At 40.8% G+C, this 11,511-nt stretch overlaps 1 protein-coding gene across 6 annotated transcripts; it reads left to right on the top strand.

Moving 5' to 3' along the window:
- The first annotated feature begins 1,375 nt into the window (after nt 1-1,375).
- LOC139631351 (monoacylglycerol lipase abhd6-A-like) lies at nt 1,376-10,693 on the top strand. Of its 6 annotated transcripts, none has more exons than XM_071495539.1 (10): nt 1,376-1,461; nt 3,033-3,243; nt 3,487-3,617; nt 6,256-6,415; nt 6,927-7,040; nt 7,548-7,680; nt 7,925-8,082; nt 8,209-8,263; nt 9,082-9,182; nt 9,918-10,693. In XM_071495539.1, the coding sequence occupies exons 3-10, from the start codon at nt 3,499-3,501 to the stop codon at nt 10,095-10,097; spliced, it is 1,020 nt and encodes a 339-aa protein (XP_071351640.1). In that variant the 5' UTR covers nt 1,376-1,461; nt 3,033-3,243; nt 3,487-3,498; the 3' UTR covers nt 10,098-10,693. The 6 variants fall into 6 exon arrangements, with proteins under 6 accessions (XP_071351640.1, XP_071351642.1, XP_071351641.1 ...); XM_071495541.1 differs by having other exon boundaries at nt 3,033-3,124; XM_071495540.1 differs by having other exon boundaries at nt 1,390-1,461; nt 3,030-3,243.
- Nucleotides 10,694-11,511: the final 818 nt, after the last annotated feature.

Genomic DNA, 11,511 nt, shown 5'->3' on the forward strand with positions numbered 1-11,511 from the left:
TGAAAGAAAAACCAGAAAAGGATATTTTTAGTCCCAAACTGAGACAAATTTATTTGGTTTGAGTATTACGGACTTTAATAGCACCCTGCGTCATCGGGGAGGGTTAACAGAGGATCTGTAAGACTCATTCAGTGCTTCCTCTGATTCTATACACAGATTATTCAAAGGTGGCTCAGTCTCAATCTATTAAAATCTTGTTTTTGAATGGTTGCATTTAGAATTATGGTGCATTCAGAGTCTCAACCTCAAACCTGTCCAGTTTACTAGAAATGTAAAAGTCACATCCTTATTGGCGTTCTGATCGCAGTGATGGACTGTCTTTACTGAATGAATTAGAAAACTTAAGGTGTTTTGTTTGCTGTTTGGAACTGAATGGGAGCACAGAGATACTTTTCTGACCAGGTGGAAACCAACCCAGAGCTAGAACACTGCGTGACCCCTCGAGGAGTTGTATGAACCTGACTACATAAGTGGTTAAATACAAGAAATAAAAACTAACAATAAAGTAAATATCTAAGAAACAGGCAACTCTAACAAATGCTCAAGTACTTTAATATAGCCATTATCATTTTATCAGACATATCAAAGAGTTGACCTCAAGGTTAGTTAAAGGCCCTGAAAGCTGTAACTGATACTGTTATAATAATAATAATAATAATAATAATAATAATAATACATCAAAATCATGTGACAATGTGAAAGGGGTTGTTCATTGTTCAAGGTTCAGAAGAGAACTGCAAGGCTGCAACTAACAATTATTTTCATTATCAATGCATCTGAAAATTATTATTTTCTTTATCAATTAATTGATTTAGTTTATAAAATATCAGAAAATTGTTCACTATGACATCACTACTCCCTGATGTCCGAGTTAATGTTCAAATTGCTTTTCTGTCAACACTCAAAAAACACAAAGATGATGAGTTCACGGTCATAGAAAACAAGGAATTATTCGTATTTATGAAGCTTGTAACTGTGAATTTTTTGGTATTTTTGTTTTATAAAAATGTCTTTTATTAATAACTTATCGAAAATAATTTCAAACAAATTTTCTGTGAGTTGACGAATCTGTTAACTAATCATTTCAGCTCTGTAGTAGCCCACTGGATTGTTTCTGTGTGTCTGAGGAGACAATGAAACTGCCATATATAGTCAAAATCAGTGAATCCACAATGATACACTTTTGTCCCGGAGCCCCCGAGACAGTTAATCCGGTTACGATCAGTCACAAACAGGGAGAGATGTGAGTGTGAGTGGGCTTGTGTCGCCCTCGTCTGGGGTTTCTTTGCTCTCACATGCATACAAAGACGGTTTTTAATATTTCTAACACTCCGTGAACGCAGCACGGCCCTCTCTTTGTACTTCCCCTTTAAGCGCAGATCAGAGGGTGTTGGAAGGAGGGGGAGTAGCGGACCTAATGGAGGACAGCCGGCGGTGACAGCTCGAGGAGGACGCTGACAGGTAGGTGTCCTCTCCTGTACAGGTGACAGTGAACACGTCACGGTGGAAACGGGTGATTTGACTGTTTGACTGACTGTTCCTGTGCCTGACTGTTCCTGTGACTGACTGTTCCTGTGCCTGACTGTTCCTGTGACTGACTGTTCCTGTGCCTGACTGTTCCTGTGCCTGTGCCTGACTGTTCCTGTGCCTGACTGACTGTTCCTGTGCCTGACTGTTCCTGTGCCTGACTGTTCCTGTGACTGACTGTTCCTGTGACTGACTGTTCCTGTGCCTGTGCCTGACTGTTCCTGTGCCTGACTGACTGTTCCTGTGCCTGACTGTTCCTGTGCCTGACTGTGAGATGAATCCCAACCAGGATGCACCTGTGTCTGAAATGTCTGATTTTTTTACCTGCTGCTTCGCTGAGCTGCTTCAAACCTGTTTTTTCACCCTTGAACCTTCAAAATAAAATGTAGAAATTCTCCTAAAACTAAGAGGAAACGAGATGAATTAGTGAAGGTGAGCTTCCGTTCTCGCTTCCTTGATGTAAACTGCAGTTTTACACTCTTTTCTATGCTACTGACCTTTACACACTTTTATTTTGACATCAGTCATTTACATAACTATGGTCTTTGGACCAATCGCTCATCGTCCTTTTAACTTTTCAGTGCTTTTAATTTGTCTTCACCAGTGGGAGGAGTTTGTACAGTAAATCTCTTCTGTGTTGGTTTCCTGGATTATTTTTACATACAGGCTGCATGTATCCATGTGTTTACATGATCATATTGAATTATACAGCAGTGTTACACATAGACAAACAGACCATTAGAACATTTCTGGAAGAAAACAAGTAAAATTGGAAATGAGATATAATACTAAAAATGAAAAAAAATCTTGTATTAAACAAGCTAGAAATAGTCAACTGTTTGTCACTATATGCTTATATGTATGAACATTGAGGCTTATGTTGACTTAAAAGAGGAGCAGATATCCTCTCTTTTAACTGCCTCTCACACCAAAAACAGACAAAAACAGACAAAGTAAAAGACAAAACTTCTCCACTTTTACTTTTGAGATTATTATAAAATTAAAATGTTTAATGGTGATAATGTGGTGATCACTTTATTTCAGATATTGAGGGAAAATATCTTGTATTTTCTTGTTTTATGAGGACTCACAAAAGCACCAAATTTCACCGACATTAAAATGGGAACGCTGACATTTTGGGATTAATAACATGGTAGGAGGCTCCTTGGCAAGAAAAGGAGCTGAGGGAGGCTAACAGGCTGCCTCCAGGCTTTGTGCTAAGCTAGGCTAAGTGTGTTGGGTGCTATCTCTAGTGGCTATCAAAAAATACAACTTGCAAAACAAACAATTTATTTGTGAAGACTTTTCGATTAAGGTCTAGTAGCGAAATGTCGCGAATAAATGTTTCTTTTGCAAGTCGGAGTGTGCAGGATTTTTTCTTGGCCACTGTGGATCCTGCTCCTTTGCACTTGCTTCACCAGGTAGATGTGCAGACTTTCTGTCCTGTGCTTTCTCTAAACACACACATATAAAACCTACATTAACCTTCTCATCTGACTCAGCAGACAAGCAAACTTTTGAAGCATTGTTGAAGGTGGTTTCCTGCCAGGACCAGGACCAGGACCAGGACCAGGACCAGGACCAGGACCAGGACCAGGTAGTGGTGGTGGTGAGAGTGGTTGCGTTCGAAGACCGTCAGTCATCATTGCGCTTGCGTCCTCTGAGCTGCGCCTCTTCATCCTCTCCTGCTGAACTGAAGGAAGACCGGACGCTGAAGTAACTCACTACCACAAAGATGTTTTATTTAAGGGAACGGGCCGAGGCTAGCTGGTTAGCATGCTAACTTCAGTGTTTATGCTAATGTTGGCTCTGTAGCAATAACAAAAAACCACATATAGCACCTTTAATAGTTTATTTAACCAGACAGAAGGAAAGGGGAAACTGCCTTTAAGCTCATTATAATCCACATTTCAGAAACTGAGCTGAGATGATGACGTTTGTGTGTTTTATTTTTTAAAGGATTGTGCAGACATGGAGCTGGGTGTGACTAAAACAATAATGCTCGCAGGAGGTATTCTGGTTGTACCCATTCTCGCCTTCATCACCTCCTTCATCTTCTGGCCTGGAGCGCTCCTAAAGGCCTACAACTGGTAAAACACTCACACACTCAGGAAAACGACAGACTGGATCATGTTTATGAGAATTTAAGAAATCCTGCTAATGCCAGTATATTGTAGCATAGCACAGTGAGACTGCTGCTGTTTTCTGGTGAGGTGGTGTTAGCTGTGTCCTGGAGAAGGGACCAAATGAACTTATACCGCTGTCAACAATGATCTGACAGCTCTGACTTCATGAGTTGATGTTTTTCAAAAATAACAGATCAAAATTAAAGAATGCATCAAAGTTAGTCACCTATGTCCACTCATGGCTTGCTCCTAAAGGTGGATTTATACTTCTTTATTAAGAGGTCATTACACAACTCTCAAACTTACCAATGCAAGTTACCAATTACTTCACACTGGAGGAAGCTGAGCTACAGTAAAGCTATACTATGGAGAAATCTTGTTTATTTAACTAGAGCTGCTTAGAAAAAAGTAGAAATTAAGACGTGATACAAAATTATAACAAAAAAGTCACATTCCAGCAAAAAAATGCCGCTTGGTTGAGTCAAACCAAAAATCTGATCGTGGGAAAGTGCTGGAATAAAAGTGCTGGAATATCAACTTTGGTTTTGTAAATGATGATTAAACAGTGATTCTTCCAGGAGGTTTTTTTTATCCATGATGATGTCACTGTGTGAGCACAGACCTTGGCTTTTGCACAGGGACTAGACAAAGGTCAAGTGTGTGGTGGTGACTGCCTGATGAATGCATTGCCTGGGCTACCTTCACTGTGGTCAGGATGAAAGGAAAGGGGGGGCAGGGCTGTCAGAACGGGTTCAACGACAGTGGAGAGGCAATGGTAAAACAAAAATAAAACATTAGACAGAAACACTCCCTTTATGGTTATAGTTTCAATAGTTCACTACACATAAAATGGCAAATACACTATGCACATATGAATGTAGTTGAACCAGCAAGTTACTGCAGAATGGAGTTCAAACTGCTGGTCAGATGGTTGGATGGTTTACCCTCGTCTTTCTGGCGCTGCATTAGGGTGGCTGTGACTGATCAGCTGTGCAGAGGTTTAAACTTCTCTTCAGTTCTCTTTCCTCATTTGTTACACAAGCAGTTGTTCCACCTTTAATGTGAATAAGTGATTGCAACTCCATGAAAACATGTGCTGTCATCCCAGTTTTTAAACAGTATCACTGCTCTGTCTTTTCTGTAAAGGTCAACATTTCACCGCGAGTTTGGCCTTTTGGAACAACTACAAACATTCTGATTACATTGCAGGCTGTTGCTGATCTGTAATGTCACTGTCTCTCAAATACGCTCTTATTGTGAAGGAGCAGGATTGTTAGTAGTGTGACCTTTCCCACTGGACTTTGACTAAGTTGTAAAAAAAAAAAAAAAAAAAAAAGGAAAGGGAAAACTGATTATTATTGCTATTTCTCTCTCTCTCTCTCTCTCTCTCTCTCTCTCACACACACACACACACCCAGTGCTGAGTCACTGTCATGTAACAGTTTTATCAGCAGCTTTGTAACTTGAATAAAAGTTGAATGTCAAGTTAGAAAACACTGAAACAGTTACACAAAATAAAATTAGGTAATAATAACAACATGACCAACAGGGACAAGTAAAGAAAATGTTTAGAAGAACAGATTTTTTTCTGTTCTACTGTAACCAGAACATTTTGTGCAGAGGATGAATAGTGCTACTGTGGTCCTTCACTTTTCCTCTGGCGCGACCCCACGCTTCACATCATTCATGGCTTTCAGTGAACTATCTCAGCAATAGTTGAATTATTGTCATCAAATCTGATGCAGACGTCTGTGCCCTCCAGGATGAACTAAAATAACCTTGGTGTTCCCCTGACTTTAATCTACAGCCTCAGGTTCATTACCATCAGTGTCAGCTGGACTTCGTTTAGTGCTAATTAGCAAATGTTATCATGCTAACATGCTAAACTAAGATGGTACCATCTAACATGCTAAACATCACCTGCTTCACATCAGCCTGTTACTTTTGTCGCTGTAAACATGCAGACTCTTAGTTTGTGGAAAACACCTGATGCTTTGGTCCAGAGTGGCACAAGGTCCTGACAGCTACTGACCAGATGTAAACGATTTCCTGATCACACCCTGCTCTTCAGAGGATGAACCCCTCTGATGTTAGTGAGCCCCTGATCTTTCCTCTAGTGCCCCCCCAATACAAACTTATTGTCTCATAAAAAGCTGTAGTGTAGAACCACAGTGCACAGTTATGTTCAGGTAGTGAAGCAACAACAGCTAGAGCTCAGTTAAATCATCACTGTTTACTGTTCACATCTGCTTGATACTGAAGGAGAAGCAAGTTTATCTATATAGCACATGTCAGACACAGAGGCAACTCAAAGTGCTTCACATAGAAATAGATAAAAAAGAAAAGAAGAAGCGTATAGCTAGATAAGAATATTAATATATAGTATATAGTATAATATATAGTATGTATGAGACTCATGTCAGCTACAGCAGCTACCTGTGTGGCTCTGTAATCTCCCCACACACAATCTAAATCTCTCTTTAGGAACTGTGGGCTGTGATAGACACGTCATCCTCTGGGCTGACATTTTCTTTTTATTATAACACATTATGCCATTCACAACAAAAATATTCACATAACATAACATAATAATCCTCCACAGGTACTGGCGCCGCCGGCTGGGCCTGGTGGTCCACTACTCTCACAGTGGAAGTTACCGCTTCTGTTATTCCAGCCGTGGGACGCCGGGGGGCGCCACCCCATCACTGCTGATGCTGCATGGCTTCTCCGCCACCAAGGACATGTGGCTGCCCGTCATCAAGGTAACACATACACTCACACTGTCATGCCCAGCTCATCACTTCAGAACACATAGACACAAAGAAATGTTCACAAGCGAGCGTTGATTGATGGAAGGAAGGACAGGAATAAGAAAGGATAAAGAGGAAGAGAGGAGGAAAGGAAAGAAGGTATCAAGAGAGACAGGAAAGATGGAGGACACGAGGAGGGATTAAAGGAAAGCATGAAGGATGGAAAGAAGGAGAGATGGTTTAAAGGAAGAAATGCATGAGGGAAAGATGGACAGAAGAAAGGGAGGAGGGATTAAAGAAGCACAGAGGAAAGGATGGATGTATATTAAGTCTCAAATCCAACTAATTCTACACAACATTTACATATTAACACACATACGCTCAAATATTGACCACATTTCGTCACTTTTCCAGTGAGAACATACAACCTGCTCATAACCTGCTCTGAATGACTGCGTAGTTTGGCTACTGGGACACAAATCTCATTTCTGTCAGTCTTAATAGTGTTTGTTTTACTCTTCAGCACTTTCCCAGGAACCAGCATGTGGTGTGTGTGGACATGCCAGGACACGAGGGGACAAGTCGCACCTGTGCTGAGGACTACAGCATCCAGGGCCAGGTCGGCCGTATCCACCAGGTCTGTGCAAGACCCTCACACCGTGGGGAAACATAGATTTAGAGAGCCCGCTGTAGTTTAAGGATGAGACTACACAACATCAGCCCCAATATTCTTCATAAAACAAACACCGGGGTCATTGTAATTTACCTTTTAATTTAATCTTTCTGTTGCTGTGTCACTAGAAGAAATAGTTCAACAATTTGGGAAATACACCAATTGCCCTTTATTATGAGATTATAATGAGAAGATGGCTGTTAATCTCATGTCTTTAATCAGCACACAAACAAAAATGTAAAACAACAATTTGAGGTTTTCGGGGGGAGATACCTGCTGGAACTATTTCTTGTTTTGTGCAGTGGGTGCAGCTTGTAATCACAGTGAGGTTGCCAGGTTTGGTGTCCTCCATCGTGCCTGAACAGAGACTAAAACTCAAATCTGTGCGCTGCACAGAGCCACTGGGTGGGTGGATGCACTGTTGCTCTCTGGAGAGACAATAAAGTAGGTGACACTTCTCTGTCTGTGCAGTTTGTGCAGAGCGTCGGTCTGGATAAAAGGCCCTTCCACCTGGTCGGCACATCGATGGGTGGGAACGTGGCAGGAGTGTACGCTGCCCGCTACCCTGCTCACCTGTCCAGCGTCAGCTTGCTGTGCCCTGCAGGTAAATTCAGCAGGCGTCTGACCTGTGCAGTGTTTCACTGTTTCCCTCCAGGATTCAAACCTGAGAGTGTTTCATGACGTAGAATTACAGACACCTCCTCTCCTCCTCCTCCTCCTTCTTCTCCTCCTCCTCCTCTCCTCCTCTCCTCCTCCTCTCCTCCTCCTCCTCCTTCTCCTCCTCCTCCTCCTCCTCCTCCTTCTCCTCCTCCTCTCCTCCTCCTCCTCCTCCTCCTCCTCCTCTCTAGGTCTAGTTTATCCCACAGACTCTGAGTTCATCAGTTATCTGAGGGAGATGGAGAAGAATCAGAAGCAGGAGGCGATTCCTCTGATCCCCACCACTCCTCAGGAGTTGGAGAACATGCTGAAACTCTGCTGTCACACCCCCCTCAACCTCCCCCGACAGGTACTGGACTGAAATCCAGATTAAGACTCTTTCAAGGCTTCACACAACTCGGTCTGTAGATATACAGTATATGTATATCATATGTGATGGACGTTTGTGTGTGTGTGTTTCTGTATCTGTCATCAGGTCATGCGAGGTCTTCTGGAAAACAGGATCCCCAACAATGATTTCTACAGAGAAGGTCAGTCTATGAAGTCACTCTGCTACTTTTCTCCTTCTTTTCTTCCTCCTCTTCCACCTCTTCTTCCTCTTTCATTGCTCCACAGAACAATCTTCTCTGTGCCAGTTATGCATCAAGTTCCCTTTTCATGTGAAAACTCTCCTTCTTTTCTGATCTGCTTGTTTTAATTTGCAGTTGTCTTGTTAAAGTCAGTGTAACATTTACACAGAACCAGCTCCATCAGTCCATCATCAGTCACTACTCACCTCTCTGCTGCTCCCAGTTTATCTTTTTAAAACTGATACTCTTTTCAATTATTTACAGTTTTTCTACTGTGCTGTGTTTTTTTCAGTTGCTGTTAAGCTGCTGTCAGTTAAACTTACTTCACAATAAAAGCCCTGCAGGAGCTCATAGAAAATAATCTTTTCTGGCAGGTTTTTAATCAGAAACATCTCCGTGTGAAGACTAGTGACCACTTTGTGGACGTTAATGAGGATCGAAATAAAAAAATAACAAAGTTCTGAATTTCGTTGGCATTATTTAAACAGTGAAAAAAAGTAAAATAGAAGTTATTGGAATTAATTAATTACTGCAGCAGAGTGGTGAGAATGATCAGACTCATCATAGTTTAAGTTGCACCGTCCAGACTTTATTTTAGACTATTCCAGCTTTTATTTGAGAATGTATGGTGTATGGAAACTACATGTGTTTTATACATTTACTTTTATTTAGTTTTGTTGTAGTTACTTTTTATATGCATTAATTACAGTTTCTGCAGGATGCTTACAATGTGTTCTGTTGATTTACTGTGCGTGTGTGTGTTTGTGTGTGTGGTTCAGTGTTCATGGAGATCGTGGGGGAGAAGTCTCGTCACTCACTGCAGGAACATCTTCATCTGATCACAGCACCTGTGCAGGTCATCTGGGGGAAGGAAGACCAGGTAGATGAATCACAGCGACGGTCGTTTAGAAACGAAATATGTTAAAGGAAAAGGGAGGTGGCACAGTGTAGTACGACTGCAACGTCTCAACATCATATCCTCATCAACATGTGACCATAAAGTCCCATAAAGTCTTCACCTCCCGGCTCAAACTGTACCATCAAATACATCAACATCTCTCTAAGTATTTACAACTCACACCTTCAGGATGTCAGTTGTAATCAATAGAGTCCCATCAAATATTTCATATCATGTAATAAAAAGGAAAATTATAAAGACAGTACTACTACACTTTATTTATGTAGCACATTTTAGACAAAATGCAGCTTTATAAAGTAAAAGAAAAAAGAACAGAGAATTTAAACTGCAGTAAAAAAATATTAAAAGATTTTTAAAAGAGGAGGGAAGTGAAATAATTAACAGTTACGCAATAAGCAAAAAATACATCATTAGATCTGCAGATTTTTGGCCACAAATCAAAGATCACCGGGGTTATTTCAGGTCATCCTGAGCGGGGCATCACCATTTGTGCCAAAGTTCATGACAATCCATCCAATAGTTGTTGACACATTTTATTCAAAACCACAAATGTGAACCTCTTGGTGGCGCTAGAAGAAAAGTCAGTAGGTAACCAATGCCATCCATGGAGCTGTGCCGCTAACGTGGCTAATAAAGAATCAATACAATAAATCTCCAAACGTGACGAGCTGGTAATAAACCTGTCTCCTGCCTCAGGTGCTGGATGTTTCGGGGGCAGCAGTGCTGCAGGCGGCGGTGCCAGGCTGCCAGGTGGAGCTGCTGGACAACTGCGGTCACTCTGTGGCGCTGGAGCGACCCAGGAAAGCTGCAAAGCTCATCATGGACTTCCTGTCTGCGCAGGAAGTCAGTGGAGAAGAGGTTAAGAAACATTCCTGAGGAAAACATTTGAACTGTACTCTGACACCTGACCTCATGATGGGTGATGAAGGCGAGGAGAGTGAGTGTTATGATGAAGATGATGAAGATGATGTATGATGATGTAAACAATGGAGGTAATGATTTTGGTGATGATACTATTTTATAGTTTATTGTGAGACTTTTCTACAACAGCGTTTACATATGTAAAAATTTAACAAATGCACAAAAATACTTATCAAGACGTACTCCTGTCAAATATTCCTGTGTGTTTACCAGTTTGGATCTCACACAGCACCACTGTAATCTCTGGCCCAGACATCACTGCTGAATGAAACCATTCCACGTTAGGATTTTGCACATTTCTCTTTCAGAAAACTGTATTTCAGTCTCTTGTTTCACTGAATGACTGATGTTTGTGTCACCTGCTGGCACCTGACTGCATTTTTAACCTCATATGAAAAACACTGTAGGTGAATGAGTTGCGTGATTTCATGTGTGATTTTTATCCTGCACATTAGTTTAGAAAGTAAAAAAGTTTGATAAATGAGGTAATTCAATCGTTTTAGCACAAAGAGTCTGTATGGACTACAGAATTAAATCTAATTAAGTAAAAAGGAGTGACTGATTGATGATTGATTGAAAACTTGGGCGCTGGTTTGTGTTTTTTGCATGCACCAGACCACTGGGGGGCGACACATCTTTGCAGCTTTATCAAGAACTTCAAACATGTACCACTCCACAGCAACAAGTGGTCTATCTTATATATCGTATGTAAAGCATAATACAGTGGTAGGCAAATAGACACTGTCAAATCCTCAAACAAAAACATCTGGCCTTCTAACAAAGGTTGAAGTTTTCCCTTTCTTAGTTCGCATCAAAGCTTTTGCATATTTTTACCTGAACCTGCTGCAGGTAACCATGTAAATATGAAAACTGATTTGTAACTCAAACATTAGATTAGAATAAGAATAGAATAAGAGACATGACACGATTTAAAAAAAAAAAAAAAAAAAAAGGCAGTAATAATAAACAGTAATTTCATTCAACCATAAGTGGAACAGGTTGCTGTTTAATGAGAGGTCATACATTGTGTATATAAGTTGGAGCTGAAATGATTAATTGATTACCTTAGTTGACAGAAAATGAATGTGCACATACAGTGTCTTGGAATTTGATTATTTGATTCAGTATTCACTATTTTCTGACATTTTACAGACAAAAGTAATTGTTAGTTGTGGCCCAGAGTCATTTTTTGTCTGAAAAGTTTTAGCTGCTGAGGGGGAAAGATTTCTTTGTCCCCGATTGAACAATTCTGGAAAAATGTGTCTCTCTTTTCAAATGAGCTGAGTGGATTGCGTTAGTGCTAATATTTGATCTTCTCTGGGTGTACCTGAAGGTGATGCATTTGCATTGCAGCCATTCTGCCAACAGG

This window comes from Trachinotus anak, unplaced genomic scaffold (assembly GCF_046630095.1).
Source record: "Trachinotus anak isolate AG129_WGS33_773 ecotype Australia unplaced genomic scaffold, CSIRO_AGI_Tana_v1 ptg000013l, whole genome shotgun sequence".
Classification (NCBI taxonomy): Eukaryota; Metazoa; Chordata; class Actinopteri; order Carangiformes; family Carangidae; genus Trachinotus; species Trachinotus anak.

Bases quoted from the DNA above. Each gene is read 5' to 3' on its own strand.
- LOC139631351 (XM_071495539.1), top strand. From the start codon at position 3,499: ATGGAGCTGGGTGTGACTAAAACAATAATGCTCGCAGGAGGTATTCTG. The intron at 8,264-9,081 runs GTCAGTCTATGA...TGTGTGGTTCAG, and splicing joins CAATGATTTCTACAGAGAAG to TGTTCATGGAGATCGTGGGG. The intron at 9,183-9,917 runs GTAGATGAATCA...CTCCTGCCTCAG, and splicing joins TCTGGGGGAAGGAAGACCAG to GTGCTGGATGTTTCGGGGGC.